The sequence below is a fragment of the Pan troglodytes genome, chromosome 1 (genome assembly GCF_028858775.2).
Source record: "Pan troglodytes isolate AG18354 chromosome 1, NHGRI_mPanTro3-v2.0_pri, whole genome shotgun sequence".
Lineage (NCBI taxonomy): Eukaryota > Metazoa > Chordata > Mammalia > Primates > Hominidae > Pan > Pan troglodytes.
In genome coordinates this window covers 75733114-75751225 of record NC_072398.2, presented here as the reverse complement: position 1 = coordinate 75751225, position 18112 = coordinate 75733114, and the positions used below count along the sequence as shown (strand labels likewise).

Sequence of the window (18112 nt, the reverse complement as noted above, 5' to 3'; positions counted from 1 at the left end):
ATGGATGGATGGGTGGATGCATGGATAAATGAATGAATGGATAGATAAGATGGAATGAAATGGAAAGTGAATGAAAGTAGTGAAGACACTAGCTGAAGCTAACTGGAAAAGAAGTACTGACAATGGAAATAAAAAGGAACAGACAGGTGTTAGAGACATTATTGAAGTAAAATGACAATATCTGGCAACTTTATGAATATTAAAGTGGACAAGGAGAAAAAGAACTTTAAATGATCCTACAGGTTCTAGGAATTAAAAGGCTTAGGATGGTCATGTCTGATTTCTTCATCCATTTTAACAGCCCTTTATTGAGTTTTTCCTAAATTTCACTCCCTGTGCTAAGTGCTGGTAAGGCAAAGCTAAATAAGTCATGATCTCTCCCATCAAAGGAATATAGAATACCAGCACGAGACCACACAAAGCAAGGCCACAATCCTTCTGTGCTGATGTAACATTGCAGCGCGCTATTGTACAGCAGTAAATAGCACCTGCAGAATTTTTGACTCTTGAAGTTGGCAGTATGGCATGGGGGAAAGTGTAAGAGCTTTAAAGTCAAGAATCTTCAATTCCAACTCTGCACCTGAATATAGGAGACCTTGAGAAACCGTTTAAACTCTCTAAGTTTGGCTCTCCTCATTTGCAAACAATGAGACAATAAAACATACTTTGTATGGTTGGTAATAAAATGTAAAGGGATGATATATGGGTAAACAACTAACACGGTACCTTAGAATACTAGGAGCTTTAGCAATATCATTTGGCTTCCTTCTCCCTTGGTCCAAAGTTCAGCAAGTGGCAAGATTGCACCATAAATCCCAGGGATTCAAAATTTGCATCAGTCTCACTTTCAGACATACATTCAGTATCAGGCTTACATTTAGTGTCTTCCATATTTTAGTCTGTACTGACATTTTAATAACCCTAAGAAAACACCTCCAACTTTAATATCTGGAGACCAAGTTCATTACGAGAGGACAAGAGGGAATAAAGCAGATACCAAATTACTTTTTATATTCAGCATAAAAATAATTTTAGAAGTTTTATACAAACTTCCAATGTTCAATTAGACAGGACTCTACAATCACTGAAGTATTTCCATTGAATCATTGGCAAAGTCATCTATAGAAGTAAAGATCTCTCCTCAAAGAGTTCATGCAACCTCTCTCATTGAAACAGTTCTTCCCTGTTATATCTGCAAGTCTATGTTTCAATACTGAATATTTACATAGTGGTATTACTGAAATTTCAATCATATCTGCCACAGGAGAATTTGGGGGATCAGAAGTAAACATACTATTTGAATGTAGATCGAAAAACTAGGCAGAGGTAATCTCCAATTAATGCAGAGGCCCTTTGTAATAAAAGAACAGAGGAAAATGTGCCTATAGCATAGCAAAACCAAGATTTTTGTCTTTTTGCTGTTTCACAAGGAATAGGGTCAAAGAATAAGAGAAATAATACACACACCTCACACAGGACAGACGAAGAAGTTTTCTGGAAAACATTAATTAGTCCAGTGGAAAAGTGTGTTTGCCATCAAGTGTTTTAAGAGAAAAACTGGCTTTGGCATTGCCAATGCCAAAGAAAACCGGGAAGTTAATTTTATTCTGTAACCATTGCAATAGAGAAAGAGAGACCTCAGTATAGACAGACCTTGGCTCAATTCTGAAGACAACAATGAGTGGAGATTTACAGCCAAAAATCAGGCTGGGGGTCAGTAGATAGAAAATTATTAACAGAAAATCCTCAAAGATAAATAGGATTCTGGCTAAACTGATTTGATAAGACTTGCTGAAGGCAGGCCAGGATGATCAGACATTGAGGTTGGGGAATGAGGAATCTGATCAGATAGCAAGGGTAAAGAATGTTCACTAAACCCAGCAGCATTCTTGAAAGATGGACTAAATGGACCAAGGACAGAGCCCAAGAGTGAGGCCTAATCAAAAAGAGGACTTGGAGAAGCATAACTGAAGTTTGGTTAAGGAGAGAGTCTCAGTCATCAACAGAGAGAGACCCAACTGAAGTGAAAGTGACTACCATTCCCGGGGCACCCCTGACAAAGGGAGTCAGTGGGCCACCAGATGGAGGAAGACTCGGTGCGATCCCACTGGTACCTGAGGCAGCAGAGTGGTAAGTCCTAGGAATGGTCTGAGCCTGTCATTACCCCTAAGGAAAGGCAAGAGTGACCCTGAGGGCAGGGCCAGGGACTTTGGGTAGGGAGGATTTAACGAGAGGGCTGATGAGAGGGAATGGGTGGGACTAGAAGAAATTTATGTATGTGGCTCACCTTCCTGAGGACCTAAAATGAAGCCTGATCCACCCCTCCCCATCCACTGTGAGGGAGTTAGCTCAAAGTCACCACTGATGATTCGCTCATCCCCACCCTCAACTCTGCACTGCTTTAGGACACTTAAGCAAGCTCTTCAGTAAAACAGTTGCTTGAACATCATCAGAAATACATATGCTATCCAGAAAAGAGACACAAGTCTTCAGATCAGAGCGAGTTGTAGGGAAAATACCTGCATACCCCAATGTGGAATGTTAGACCACAGTACCAACCAGTGAGGACCACATAGCTGAAAAAAATTTTTAAATCCCTCTGAATTCTGTACCCACTCCCATAAAGGAGAGGTCTAAAATAAACCCACTGAAGGACCAAAAGGAGAGTCCATCCATGTATTAATTGTTACATGTTCCCTACCTGGAAGCTGAAGTTACATAGCACTTTACATACCATGTGAAAGCATTCCTGGATGATGTGGAGGGGGAAGAAAGTGATGAAAATGAGAGTCTCCCTAAGATTCAGCAGTACAGATGCTCCAAAAACAGCTACCAAGGGAGAGATAAAGAAAACATAAGGAGGGTGTTAGTTTTCAAAAGAAAGGATGCAGTGGAGCATCTTTTAAATTATTAACCCACCTTCCTGGTATGGCAATAACTACTCTTGGGGAAATGTAATATAATCTCCTGCCCACCCAGAAAAACCTCTCCACAAAAGTAGAAGAAAAAGAAAGCCATTATATTATTGAATAATCATTAAACCAGAATGTGTTGTGCATCACAGGTAAACTAAAGAAATTGCAAAAACCGAAAGAAATCTCATCCATTTATACAGCCAAGCAGATGGAATCCATTCCACACATGTACTCAAGATAAACAATAACTAGTATTCAAGTAAGAGGACTTGACGGCAACATTTGTTATACATAGTTCCTCCTAAATCCACCTGATAATTGGTGCAGCCACGATATTTGCTAATTGACTTTATCCAGAGGAAAAATAAGTTTTTTGCATACTTGTGACTGGAAGTAGGTTAGTAACTTGGAGTCAGGGCCACTACTGAAGTTAGGTTCCTACCCTCTCCCAGAGTCTGGGAGACAGGGGCACTATCTCCTTGAATGATTCCATTTCAATGAGATAGCTCCCAAGTCCTTGAGGAAAAGATCCTTGGGTTGTAAAATTGGCAGACATCTTATTTAGCTTTTAAAAATTCTTATGGATATCTCAAAGAATCAGAGAGAGAACTCATAAATATAATTTTTATTTAAAGTAAATGTTCTAAGGAAAGTGGTGAGGGAGTCTCTTTCCCTTCTGGCACCAGGGAAAACTTTTTCTTTTTGTATTTACCCTTACACTACCTCTGCCTTATTTACCACTGTATTTTCAGTGCCACACACTGGGAATGAGACAGTCTTTCCCATGCAACAATGCACTCAATCATGCAGTAAGTATTAACTCATTCAACATTGTTCTACATACTAGGAAAGGAAAGTAAATGAAATAGACAAAGCCTTGCATTCACAAAGCTTCTATTCTATTGGAAGAAGGCAGGCAGAAAGAAATCATTTTATTTTATGCAGAGTTATGTGTACAGGGTTATCAGGGACAGCATCTCTGGAATTTGAAAGAACGAGGAACAAGTCATGTGGAGGGCACTATGGCAAGGGGGTGTACAACTACTGGCAATGTAGGTCTAGCCCACAAGGCTTCTCAGCCTCAGCAACATTGACATTTGGGGCCACATAATTCTTTTTTGTAAAGAGCTGTCCTGTGCATTATAGAATTTAGGGCAGCACACCTAGCCTCTACTCACTAGATGCCAGTAGCTCCCTTCTTTCAAGTGTGACAACCAAAAATGCCTCCAGATATTGCCAAATGTTCCTGGCAGGGGAAGGGGACAAAATCACTCCTAGTTGAGAATCACTGGCCTAAGGTGTAACTTGGGAGTGAGTCTAAGGCAGTGATTTTCCAATTCATGGAATGCAGGTAAAGCAGAACTTAGAAGAAAGCAGAGCTTGAAATATGTAGAAAAGGACAAAGAAGATCAATAATCTAAGTACCTAATATGGTTTGGCTGTGTCCCCACCCAAATCTCATCTTGAATTATAGCTCCCATAATTCCCTCATGTTGTGGGAGGGACCAAGTGGGAGATAATTGAATTATGGGGGCAGTTTCCCCCATACTGTTCTCGTGGTAGTGAATAAAAGTCTCATGAGATCTGATCGTTTTATAAGGGAAACCCCTTTCACTTGATTCTCACTCTCTCCTCTTGTCTGCCACCATGTGAGGCATGCCTTTTACCTTCCACCATGATTGTGAGGCCTCCTCAGCCACGGGGAGCTGTGAGTCCATTAAACTTCTTTCTTTTGTAAATTGCCCAATCTCAGGTATGTCTTTATCAGTAGTGTGAAAACAAACTAATACAGTACCCATCTCAAAAAGCTTGAAAAACAAAAGCACATTAAACCCAAATCAAACATAAGAAATAAAATAATGATAAGAACAAAAATCAACAAAATGCAAAATAAACATTCAATAGAAAGAAAACCAACAAAGCCAAAAGCTAGTCCTCTGAAAAAGCTAATAAAGTGTATAAACCCCTAGCAAGAATGATCAAGAAAAAAAGAAAAGGCACAAATTATTAGTATCATGCATGAAAAAGACCACCACAAATCTTGCAAATATTAACATCATAAGAAGATACTATGAACAACCAATGAATATAAAAAATTTGGATGAAATGGGCAATGTAACCATAGGACCAGGCAAAACTAGGACATATACAGTGAGTGATAAATAAACCTGTGTTGTATTAAGCCACTGAGATTTTAGAATTGTTTGTTATTGTACCACAACCTAGCCTATCTTAACTGAGAAAGTAGTCTCCCCAACACAGGTCTGAACAATGGTGAGCAGTGAAAAATCTCCACATCTTCACTTTAAGTTTCCCTTGCTTCCTTGCTTGTTTTTATTATTATTATTATTATTATTTTAGACGGAGTCTCCCTCTCTCTCCCAGGCTGGAGTGCAGTGGTGCGATCATGGCTCACTGCAAGCTCCGCCTCCTGGGTTCACGCCATTCTCCTGTCTCAGCCTCCCGAGCAGCTGGGACTACAGGCGCCCGCTGCCACGCCCGGCTAATTTTTTGTATTTTTAGTAGAGACGGGGTTTCACCACGTTAGCCAGGATGGTCTCCATCTCCTGACCTCATGATCCGCCCGCCTCGGCCTCCCAAAGTGCTGGGATTACAGGCGTGAGCCACCACGCCCGGCCCCCTTGCTTGTTTTTGTTTAGTGTTTTACAACAGAACTCTGCCCCATATTGCATCAGAAATCCATTGAAGTCCTAAATGTATTCAATGAACTTTTTGAACTCTGTTATAAATATAAGTATACTATATATTATCATCTTTTCTGAAGTAATGCACTTCAGCTCTACAATAACCTGTAAGGTAGACAGGCTGCAGTATTAGTTCTGTCTCTAACCGACAAAGTGGCCTTCACTGATTTCCCCAGTTTCACTTTTCCCATGACAGTGTGGCAATGCCTTGGTTAAACTCAAAAGACTCTATATAAATCTTGGGAATAAGAATACACAAGTACTTCAATTCTTTTAAGCTGTAGGATGCTCAGTAAGATAAGAGAAAGTCTGGGAGAAATATTTATATTCCGGGATCCTCAGGAGCATAAGAAACTCAGAGAATGACCAATGGCCAAAAACTCTTTATAGATTTTTAATTTAAAACAAAATTATACACATGTATAAAAGGATCTAAGTTTAAACCAGTTATACCTATTGGTATATTTGCTAAGAAAAAGCAAATCACTTACCAACCTTTTCAAGAGCTCTCAACTCCTTCCTAGGATATTCATTCAACATTGAATAAAAAGTTCCTGTGTAAACTAGGTTGAATGTAATCTTCAAAACAGAAGCAAGTAGAACATTGTATAGCATAAAATATATTTATTGGAGAAAATAAATGGTATATATTTACCTAAGTTATAAATGAACAGTGTAGATCAGACCCATCACACTATAAATCATGTAGCTCCTCTCTTAATTAAAAATACTTCCATCCCTGCATCAAGTTCCTCTATGTGAAGGCTACATAAAACAAAAGTGCTTTTTGAAGCTTGGTTTTGCTGACATTCCTAAAACATACTGTTTTCTCAAAGAATGTCTTAGGATCCCAGAGACAACAACTGGCATTATTAAAATGGGTTTTTTAAGTAACATATGATGTACCCAGGGCAGGCCAGCACAATTCAACTCACATGCCCTGTTATTGTAATCCTGGCTAAGACAGACTGGTAGAATCAGTACTTCCTCCATATAAAACATATCAATAAGTCCCCTGGCTCTACCTGAGGCCTATATCAGAACAAGGCAAGTGGGTGTCCAACATTCTCTATGTTTAAACTATTCCCCAGTTTCATTCTGATGATAAGAAGCTACTGTATTAGATGACTGAATTAATCAGAAAAAAAGCCAAGCTACGCAGGAACACCACCAAAATAGTAAGAGCTTAACAGAACAAAGGCTAACTCAAAGTTTGCTGTGGGCCTAGGAGACCTTGGAGCAACTCTTCCATGTAGCAGCTCTCTGCAATCCAGATTCTTGGTGCCTCCACCAACCTCTAGATGCAACATCTAAAATATGCAGCCTCAGAGGCTGACACAACAGGCCAAAAGAATGCTGGAGTTCTCACACTGGCAATTCAATGAGTCAACCTCAAAATAACACACGTTACTTCTACTAATGACCCCTTGGCCAGATGTAGTCACCTGGCCCCAGCTACCTGCAAAGGGACAGGGAAGTGAAACTGTCTCCTATTCCTGTAAGAGGAGAGAAGATGAGGGTATGGATAAGCTCCAAAAGCCCTTGCCAGAATGACTCTCTATCTAAAGACTAGAAAGAAAATCCAGTTCTGTCACCCAGCAGCCCATAGGAAAAGTACACACTCTGAGCATTTTCTATGGCTAAAAAATACTAATAATAAGTCCAAAATCTTAGCATGAGCTTAATGTGATCATCAAAGCCTTATATTATCTGGACCTGCCTACCTCTCCAGCCTCACCTATCTCTCTCCTCACATCCTGAACCTGCCAGTTACACTGAATTTTCTTTCTCCATGAACATATCATGTTCACTTTGGGCCTTCACCCATTCTGTTCCCTCTGTCTGGAACATTCTTAGCTGGTCTCTTCTCTTAGCCAATTGCTACCCATCATTTAGATCTCAACCTAAGCATCTCTATCCAATCATGCCAATCTAGGCTATGTTTCTCTTTGTGTTATGGTCCCATAGCACCCTGAATTACTCTTTCACAACATTTCTCACACATCTATTTACTTAACATTTACCCTCAAGGTAAATCCTCCTGTGAATGTGGGAAGGTGCACTGAAATGTCTTTTGCAGTTGTTGCTTCGGTCAGAAGTCAAAAAGGGATTGAACTTCATTTTGGCTGCTCCCACTTTGGTCTAGATTTTTTTAAAGCTTCAAAATTTTTTAATTTGGCAAGAAGTTCTTTGAAACTAATGAGAACAAAGATACAATGTACCATAATCTCTGGGACACAGCTAAGGCCGTGTTAAGAGGGAAGTTTATAGCACTAAATGCCCATATCAATGTTCAATCCATGCCTAACCGAAAGGATAATGAAGTTCAGGTTGTACGAGGACACTATAAAGGTCAGCAAATTGGTACAGTAGTCCAGGTTTACAGGAAGAAATATGTCATCTACATTGAATGGGTGCAGCAGGAAAAGGCCAATGGCACAACTGTCCATGTAGGCATTCACCCCAGCAAGGCAGTTATCACTAGGCTAAAACTGGACAAAGACCGCAAAAAGATCCCTGAACAGAAAGCCAAATCTCACCAAGTAGGAAAGGAAAAGGGCAAATACAAGGAAGAAAAAATTGAGGAGATGCAGGAATAAAGTAATCTTATATACAAGTTTTGATTAAAATTTGAAATGAAGAAAAAATATATATACTCATGGTGGCCATTGAGTTTTAGGCACACTGGTGACTGTCATTGCTACAGCTGCTCACTTTCTCTGGTAAACCAGAAAGACCTCAGACACTGGGTTCCTCACTCACATCCACGGGGATGCAGCCCTGCCAGTGCTCAGGCAGAGTTCTCAGGAGCGGGGACACCTTACTGTTAACTTGTGTGTCGTCTTCTAACGTGATCTCATTAACTGCTGCTGTGACCATGTTAGTCAAAAGTCATAGAGAAGACTGGAGATGGTGCACGTGTTTGCAAGTGGATCGGGGGAACCAGCCCCAATATTTCAACGTACGTTATTTTCTATTTTCCCTAAGTGTCAGCCAGTCTTACAAATAAAGGGATAGAGTACAAAAGAGAGAAATTTTAAAGCTGGGTGTCCGGGGGAGACATCACATGTCGGCAGGTTCCATCATGCCCCCTGAGCCGTAAAACCAGCACGTTTTTATTAGTGATTTTCAAAGGGGAGGGAGTGTACGAATAGGGTGTGGGTCACAGAGATCACATGCTTCAAGGGCAATAAAAGATCACAAGGCAGAAGAAGGTCAGGGCGAGATCACAAGGTCAGGATGAAACTAGAATTACTAATGAAGTTCCATGTCCCACTGTGCACGCATTGTCATTGATAAACATCTTAACAGGGTTCAAGAGCAGAGAACTGGTCTGACTAGAATTTGCCAGGCTGGAATTTCCTAATTCTACCAAGCCTGGGGGTGCTGCAGGAGGCCAGGGCATATTTCATCCCTTATCTGTAACTGCATAAGGCGGACACCCCTAGAGCAGCCGTTTTAGAGGCCTCCTCCTGGGAATGCATTCTTTTCCCAAGGCTGTTAATTGTTAATATTCCTTGCTGGGGAAAGAATTCAGCGATATTTCTCTTACCCATTTTTGGCAATATGAGAAATATGGCTCTGTTCTGCCCAGGTCACAGGCAGTCAGACCCAATGGTTATCTCCCTTGTTCCCTCAACATTGCTGTTATCCTGTTCTTTTCTCAAGGTGCTCAGATTTCATATTGTTCAAAAACACACGCTTTATGAACAATTTGTGCAGTCAACGCAATCATCACAGGGTCCTGAGGCAACATACATCCTCAGGTTACAAAGATGATGGGATTAAGAGATTAAAGTAAAGACAGGCATAGGAAATTATAAGAGTATTGATTGGGGAAGTGATAAATATCCATGAAATTTTCATGATTTATGTTTAGAGATTGCAGTAAAGACAGGCATAAGAAATTACAAAAGTACTAATTTGGAGAACTAACAAATGTCCATGAAGTCTTCACAATTTATTTTCTTCTGTCATGGCTTCAGCAGGTCCCTCCATTCGGGGTCCCTGACTTCCCGCAACACATGTGCCTGTGTGTGTGCATGCTCCTGTGTGTGTGTGCATGTGTGTATGGCTAAAATTAAGTCATGCTGTCAGCCACTCATGATCTCATTTGAAATAGTGTTTGGAAATGGGAATGGTTTTGTCCTGCATGCTGATGTGTCCAGAATTTCATTTAATAATAAAAGGAAAATGTGTGGTTACTGAAAAATGTGTATTGATACAGAATTTCGTAAGAGCCATGTTAGACAAAGCAACTCTCTTTTTCAACCACTGCTCATCAGTTTCTGTAGAGTAAAAAAATCTGTACATATTTTGGAATCTGGAGAATCCTATATAAATCATTTGTTACTTAAATCTGTGAAAAACATGTTTCTTTGGAGGAAAATGTATGCATTTATAAGCATTCTGTGGAATCAGTTTTAATTGTATTCATGTAATTGTCTCTAAGTGATCATCATCTTCATAGCAATAAGAAATTCATTAAAGTGTCCATGTTCCATAATTCTAAAGAACTAGAAAAACAAGAGCAAACAAATCCCAAAGCTAGAAGAAGACAAGAAGTAACCAAAATCAGGGCTGAATTGAAGGAGGTCGAGACACACACACACCAAAAAAAAAAAAAATTCAAAAGGTCAACAAATCTAGGAGGTGGTTTTTTAAAAAAATTAATAAAATAAGACCACTAGCTAGACTAATAAAGTAGAAAAGAGAGAAGATTCAAATAAGCACAATCAGAAATAGTAAGGGGAATATTACCACTGACCCCACCGAAATTCAAAAACCATCAGATAATATTATAAATATCTCTGTGCACATAAACTAGAAAATCTGGAAGAAAAAGATAAATTCCTGGACATATAGACCTTCCCAAAACTGAACCAGGAAGAAATTGAATCTCTGAACAGACCAATAATGAGTTCTGAAATTGAGGCAGTAATAAATAGCCTACCAACCCAAAAAAAGCCTGGGACAAGATGGATTCACAGCTGAATTCTACTAGATGTACAAAGAAGAGCTGGTACCATTCCTACTGAAACTATTTCAAAAAATTGAAAAGGAGGGACTCCTCCCTAATTTATTTTATGAGGCCAGCATCATCCTAATACCAAAACCTGGCAGAGATACAACAAAAAAAGGAAATCTCAGGCCAATATCCTGTTTTATGGGTAACTTTTTAGTTTTCCCAAAAGGCTGATAAATTTCAACATTTTGAATACATCATTGTTAATTCTGAGTTGGCAGAGGTAAACTAACCAACTACCATTATGTTTTAGTACTAAGGGATATATACCTTTCAATAAAGTTACTGAAATGCAAAAAATAAAAAATTAAAAACTTTGGAAAAATAGAAATTAAAATTTTTTTAAAAAGGTTACCCTCCCTACAAAATTACGTTTGAAGACCATATCTATCTTTTATTCTGAGAACATTATGCAGTTCCTGGCTCACAAATGATGCTCGATAAATACTGATTCACTGTATTAGCTTCCTATTGCTGCTATAATAAATTACCACAAACAATGCCTTCGATCAGCACAAGTTTATTATCTTAATGGTTTTGAAGGTCAGAAGTCCCACACAGGTCTCACTGGGCTAAAACCTATGCGTAGTTGGGAGCTGTATTCCTGCTGGAGGCTCTGGGAGATAATCTGTTCCCAGTCTTTTCCAGCTTCTAGCAGCCACCCACATCCCTTGGCTCATGCTCCCCCACCAGCAATGGCATTATTCTTACCTCTGCTTTTGTCATCACATAACTCTTTCTGACTCAGACTCTCCTGCCTTCCTCTTTCCCTCATAAGGATCCTTGTGATGATATTAGGCCAACCTGGATGGATAATCTAGAATAATCTCCCCATCCGAAGGACTCTAATTTAATCACATCTGCAAAGTCCCTTTTGCTATATAAGGTAACAAAATCACAGGTTTGGAGGATTTGCATGTGGACATCTTTGCGGGGTCGGGGAGCATTATCTTGTCCACCATACTGGCTGACTCATCATTATCTCACTTCTCACAGAGAGGAGACGTACAACAATAACACTTGTGAACCTCTGTTCCCGTCTAAGGAAGCATCTCAGTTCTTTGCAAAAGCCTGGCTAGAAGGGAGTTTCTCATTGTCTAGTGAGTGCTGACTCTGGAGGGCTGTCTCCAAAAGAATTTAACAGGGCCTCCACCCATTTCCCTCTCAGCTCCATGTACATTGTACCACTCAAACCTCCCACAGGTGAGAAAGTGAAAGTATGAAAAGTGCAGAACGCCCCCTCTTTGACCTACAACAAGTTAGAAGAAGCCAGAAATAAAACCTCTCATTTTATACCCCAGTGAACACATACTTGTTGAATCCCTTCCATTATGCATGCTGGGGTACAGATGAGGTCCCACTGCCATGCAGTTATATTCCAGGGCAGGAGACCTGCTACAGGGAAGCCACAGTTCCCATACTCAAATGCCTTGCTGGGCTATGCAAAGAACTCACATGTGTGAAGTAGTCAAGGGTGAGAATACAGGGAGTGGTGATTATGTTGAGCAGGAGAGTTTCTGCTTGTCTAAAAACATTCAATTCAAAATTGATCTATGACCACTATGCTGGCCAAGGAAAACAAGCCTGCAACTTAGATCAGCACCCCCAATTCATCATCTACAGGGTTGCCATTCCCAAGGTAAACAGATTGATAAAATAATTTCAGATATTGACACATTTTGTGAGAAAAATAAGGCAGGCTTATGTGAGGGCAATCACTTAATGTGGGGGAGGGATGCTCTGGCTTTTCAGGGAAGGCAACCTATTCCAGGACACCAGACATCTTTGTCTCTACCAAGAATTTCCAGTGAGGAACTCAGATCTCAGAAGAGGCATCTTCTCTGTCCTGTGGTTATAAAATGAAGTAACTCAAAATTCCATTTTGATGAGAAGGGGTATTAGAATAAGAAGAAAAATTGTCTCTTCTTTGGAAAATCTTATAAACCACAAATGGAGTTGAAAGCATCAGGTTACAGCAAACCTAGGTAGAATCTGATAAGAGACAGTTATCTTAATAGAAAAGTGCTCTTTCATTTTTCGTAATGCATTCCAGAAACTACGTATCACAAGACAGTGTGATCATTTGACTATTCTGGTTTTTTGGTCTAATACCTGACTTTGATTCTTGTGCTCAACTTAAGTCCCCCTGAGTATTCTTTGCATTATACTCCTTCCAGTAGAAGTGAGTTCACATCCTGTCCATAGCTTTTTTCACGATCCAAGCTATATGTCTTTAATGTTAATGTTTCAAACTCACTCTCAGAGAGATGTTTCACATGCCTGGTCATGCCTGGTTGCCAATTGCCTTTGAGAGAGTTCTTTCTAGCTCATGAGTCTAGCAATCAACAGTATAATTTGTTGCTGTGTTCTCTGTATATTAGGAAGAGGCAAGTTCTATGTAGAAATCAATGTGTGGGGGAAAAAAATGACATGGGCTTTAAAATGTAAGTGTAGGTACAGGTGTAAGTATAAGTACCTGCATTGCCATGGGTGTGGTGGCAGAGCAGTGTTTCTGTATAAGCAACTCTTATTTATACCTGATTGATGATAAGATAGCTGGGGACCCATTCGGCCTATTATTTCTCTTTTTGTTCCTAACTGCTCCCTTCAGAGGAGAAGCAAAGATATATAAGATACTGATTAGCCAAGTTAATAGGTTAGAGAAAACTTGGGGAAGAAAATATATAGAAAAGAAAGGAAGTCAATTGACTTTGGCCATTCGACGATCCACGATAAGGTTAGTTGAGTTGTAGGAGCCTATGTTGTTTTAATAGCTTAAGATGTAGGCCTCAGAGATGATCATTTTGGGGGACAGAAAGTAGATTTCATCTCAGTATTATCTCATGCCATCTGGTAGTGCCTATTTGGAAGATTAGGCTGGGACACAAGATCACAAGAGAAAGAGCCTTGAACAAGTAGTAATCTCTGCCATGGGTGCGGGAGGGAAGGTTGACAGTATGCCCAGCAAGAATTTGCCTTCCTTGGCCTAGACCAATAACCTCATTTCACAAACTAGAAAGTGAGAACCAGGAGAATTTAAATGATTTGTCCAAGGCCTCACAGCTCTGAAGCAGTTCTGGGAGTTCCTGTTGTGCTAACTCCATACCAGCCTTTTTTTTTTTGAGATGGAGTTTTGCTCTTGTTGCCCAGGCTGGAGCGCAATGGTGCAATGTCGGCTCACTGCAACCTCCACTTCCTGGGTTCAAGCAATTCTCCTGCCTCAGCCTCCTGAGTAGCTGGGATTACAGGCATGCACCACCACACCTAGCTAATTTTTGTATTTTTAGTAGAGAAGGGGGCTTCTCCATGTTGGGTCAGGCTGGTCTCAAACTCCCGACCTCAGGTGATCTGCCTGCCTCAGCCTCCAAAAGTACTGGGATTACAGGCGGGAGCCACTGCACCTGGCCTCTTCCGTCACACCACTCTGCTTAGCACCTGTCCCACATAAATAAGAATAACACACACTATAGTATAGATAAGGTGAGGCTACAACATGACCATGGTAGACTGAAAAAGAGTCTCCAAAAGATGTTCATGTCCTAATCCCCAGAACCTGTAACTATGTAAGTTGCATGATAAAGGAATCTGCAAACATGATTAAGTTAAGGATTTTGAGATGGGGGGGGGTTATCCTGGATTAGCCAGGTGGACCCAATGTAATCACAATGGTCCTTACAGAGAAAAGTAGGAGAGTCAGAGTCAGAGAAGGGGACGTGATGATGGAAGGAAGTTGGAATGATGTAGGGTCAGGAACCAAGGAATTTGGGCAGCTTCTTGAAGCTAGAAAAACACAAGGAAATAGATTCTCCCCTAGTGCCTCCAAGGAGAGCTGCTGAGGACTCCCACAGGCTCCCTGCTTTCTTATTTTTTTGATCCTCCCCAGGACTCGCTCTATCACCCCATTTGCCTAATAAAATACAATGCACCTTTCAAAAGTCTGCTAAGCTACAATATGGTGCCATGAGAATTGCTAAAATGAAAAGAAAAAATATTGTCTGCAAGGAAGTGGAGCAACCAGAACCCTCATAGACTGCTGCTGGGAGTATAAGTTAGTACAACCACTTTGGAAAACTATTTGGAAGTAACTATAAAGCTTAATATACCATAAGAACAAACGATTGCACTCCTGGGTGTACATTCAACAAAAATGCATACATATGTTCATTAAAGCACATGTATTAGAATTTCACAGCAGAACTATATGTAACAGTCAGAGACTTAAAGTGTCCACTAAACAGTAGGTAAATAAATGGAGGAATGAATGCATGCATATTCTGACAATGGAATATCATACAATGAGACTGAATGATCTTTACTCATATCTAATAATATAGATGAATGTCACAGACATAATGTTTGTTGAAAGAAGCCAGACAGAAAAGTTTACATATTGTGTCATTCCTGTTATACAAGGCACTAGTTGCAGGCATCACTGCTATATGCTGTTTAAAGTCAGATAGGTCTTACTTTTGATGGATAGTAACTAGGAAGAAAAATAAGAGATCTTTCTAGGCACCTGGCTTACATGGTGTGTTCAACCTGTCAAATTTTATTAAGCTGTACATTTACTATACATGTATATTACATTTCAATCAACCTTTAAAAATAAACTCAATTAAAGCATTCCTCTGGTTTCCTAACCATTCTCCAGGATAAAATTGATTATCCCTTCTTGGCGTTTAACTTTATCTTGTGCAGCCTCTGTTATGCCATACGTAATAATGTATTATCAATATGCCTTATCTTCTAAACTATGAATTCCTTGAAAACTATGGTATTTCTAACTCATTTGAATGTCCAAAGCCTAGCCCGTAGTAGTAACTAGAAAATGTTTGTTGAGTTGAATGAATGAATGAGTTTCTTCTTTTGCAATCACTTCACGCCTGGTCATTTCAACAAACATTTGATCAATAAATACTTATATGTGATAGGCCCTGTGTTAGGTGTTTGGAATAAAAAGATTTTAAAACACAGTTCTTAGACAAGCATAAACAAATGCCAGTCAGAGTCTAAGAGTTTTATATTTAAAAAAAAAAAAAGAAAAGAAAAAAGAAAAATTCAAGGACTTTCTTTTTACCAGCTGTAAAAAAAAAAAAAAAAAAAAAAAACTACATCTGCTGACTTCCTTAGCCATCCAACGGCATTCTCCTTCCTCTCTTTACTATTTTCACATTAGCATATTGGATTACACTTTTCTGGGATTATTTTCCTTCATGTTTCCTTCTCGTGTTTATTTTCCTTCATGCTTCCTTCTTAGGATGCTCTATCTGTCCTAAACCTTACACTTTCTTAAACCACTAGCCTTCAAGGGCAGGTCTGCTAAGATAGTGTTTCCAATCTTTCCATTTCAGGACACATAGAGAAAGTAATGTTATTTGTACTGCACACGGGGGCAAATGGGAGAGGCTACTTGAGGCCAAAGGTGAGCACCCCACGTGCTCCCTGATGTTCCAGGTCCTGCCTGGGCTCAGAGGATTAAGAAGTCAACATCTCATTCTCTGCACACCAGTATTTTATACAACACATAGTGAGAAGCTTGCTGATCTAAGGACATTGATCAGATTATATGACCATAGGGTCAATATCTATTATCATATTGTCCACCCTGGCTATGATGGCCACACAGGCCAGCAGCCATACTGCCAATCAATATCCTTGGCTTCTCCCCATTCCAACTAGCCAGCTGATAACACAGACTCAGTTCAGATTCTACCCTTGGAGAGAGAACTATATCCATCTCCTTTGTTTGGATGCTTTCTTAAAAGTGTCTATTGACAGGTGAAGAGCATATGCCCATGAAACAGACACCTTTTCCCTGAAGTATCCTGGCTTCCCATTCTCCTGGTCTGTGCCTTATGGAATGAGAGCTGTCAGGACCAAAGTTGCACCTCAGAAGTTGTTTGTCTGACAAGTCACTGCTGACTGTGGCAGAAAAGCCTTTCAAAAATTTCCTCCCACTACATGTGGGTTGCAATAGCTAAGCATGTTGTTAAAATAAATATGACAATTTTGAAGATCAAAGACTGCCTTCAAAGGGATATGGTTAATTCTACTTACCATGCTTGATTTGTATTTACCAAAGAGAGCTAGAAATCCTGAGACTAGCTGCGAAGATCCAACCAGCTTGTTGCTTTTATGACCTTGGCTTTTACTGTTGAATTACAAAAGGTGGATAGCTGGAGATAGCAGACTTAGCTATGGTACTGCAAGTGACAGAAACAGGAAGAGGTCCAAAGAAATAGAGAAGAACTTCAACAAGAAGCTAAACTGAGGGGCCTCTTGTGGAAAAGAAACTTCAGAGCAGGACTCACTGTGCGGGCAAGGAACCCATTTGTGAGAAATTAGGGGGTGGAAGGGAAGTAATAACCCACATAAATTATTAAAGTCATCATGTGAGCAAGAACAAGGCTGCAAGAAAAGGTGCGAGGCAACACATGCCTACACTATGCATTGCTGATAGGCAAAGGGGGCATTTCACACGGGCTGCTGAGAAGAGATGCCTGAACAGCCCTATGATGGAAAATAGGCAGAGAAAGTGAAGGGGCTAGCCAAACTAACCATGGGGCAACAGTCCTGGAAAGATAGAGAGATGAAGAAAATCATGTGTACTAGAACTCATCTTGTGCAGCTTACTGAATGTGGTTACAAGGAATAATTTGGGAACTTCTTGTGAAGGAGGAAATGGGAGGTGAAATCCCCTTAAAAGCATGCTTGAATAACACCAGATGTTTGTTAAACTGCCTTTTAAAATAGGTGGGTCCAGATGACTGCGGGGCTTTTGATATGCTGAGTGGATCTACAAATTTGGACCAGAGCAGAATTGCTCGGGATGAGAGAGAAGCAGCAGAGCTCTGCTGTAGAGACCCCTCCTTTCTGCCCTTTTGTCACACATCGCTGAGCCACCCCTCTTCATAAGTATGACCAACAACTTATAGGTGGGAGGATCATCTGAAGTCAGAAGTCAAGACCAGCCTGGCCAACATGGTGAAACCCCATCTCTACTAAAAATACAAAAATTAGCTGGGCGTGGTGGCATGCACCTGTAATCCCAGCTACTCAGGAGGCTGAGGCAGGAGAATCACTTGAACCCAGAAGGCGGAGGTTGCAGTGAGCCGAGATAGCACCACTGCACTCTAGCCTGGGTGACAGAGCAAGACTCCATCTCCAAAAAAAAAGAATGCATAGGTAACACTTTCTTTTTTTTTCTTTTCCAAACAAATAGATAACAAAAGTTTTCATTGTTAAAAGGATGGTTGAGACACATATTTACCATGTCACCAGAGCACTGATTCTCACTTTCCTTGGGTCTACGGACTCACTGTTGTGAATCTGATCAAGCTACAAACCTACTCATCAGAAACTGGCCCCAAAAGCAAAAGTTTACATATAATTTCAGGAGATTCACAAATACTCCAAAATCTATTTAAGGATCCTAAATTAAAAGCTTTAACTATAGAAAGGTTTGA

The 18112-nt window shown here is 40.2% G+C and overlaps 1 protein-coding gene across 22 annotated transcripts in view; it reads right to left on the bottom strand.

The window, feature by feature from the left end:
- The window catches only part of TNFSF4 (TNF superfamily member 4), a 304161-nt gene that overhangs the window by 170142 nt on the left and 115907 nt on the right, over positions 1–18112 (bottom strand). For 5 of the 22 annotated variants that reach the window (XM_063811290.1, XM_054673364.2, XM_063811284.1 and 2 more), the window contains one exon: positions 2735–2829. The exons of 11 other annotated variants lie outside the window; for them this stretch is intronic. In XM_063811290.1, the coding sequence (XP_063667360.1) occupies positions 2735–2747 (13 nt within the window). In that variant the 5' untranslated portion in view covers positions 2748–2829. Of the gene's footprint in view, positions 1–2734; positions 2830–11357; positions 11530–18112 lie in introns of those variants that run through there. 6 more of the 22 variants (XM_063811292.1, XM_063811298.1, XM_063811341.1 and 3 more) reach the window with 6 other exon arrangements.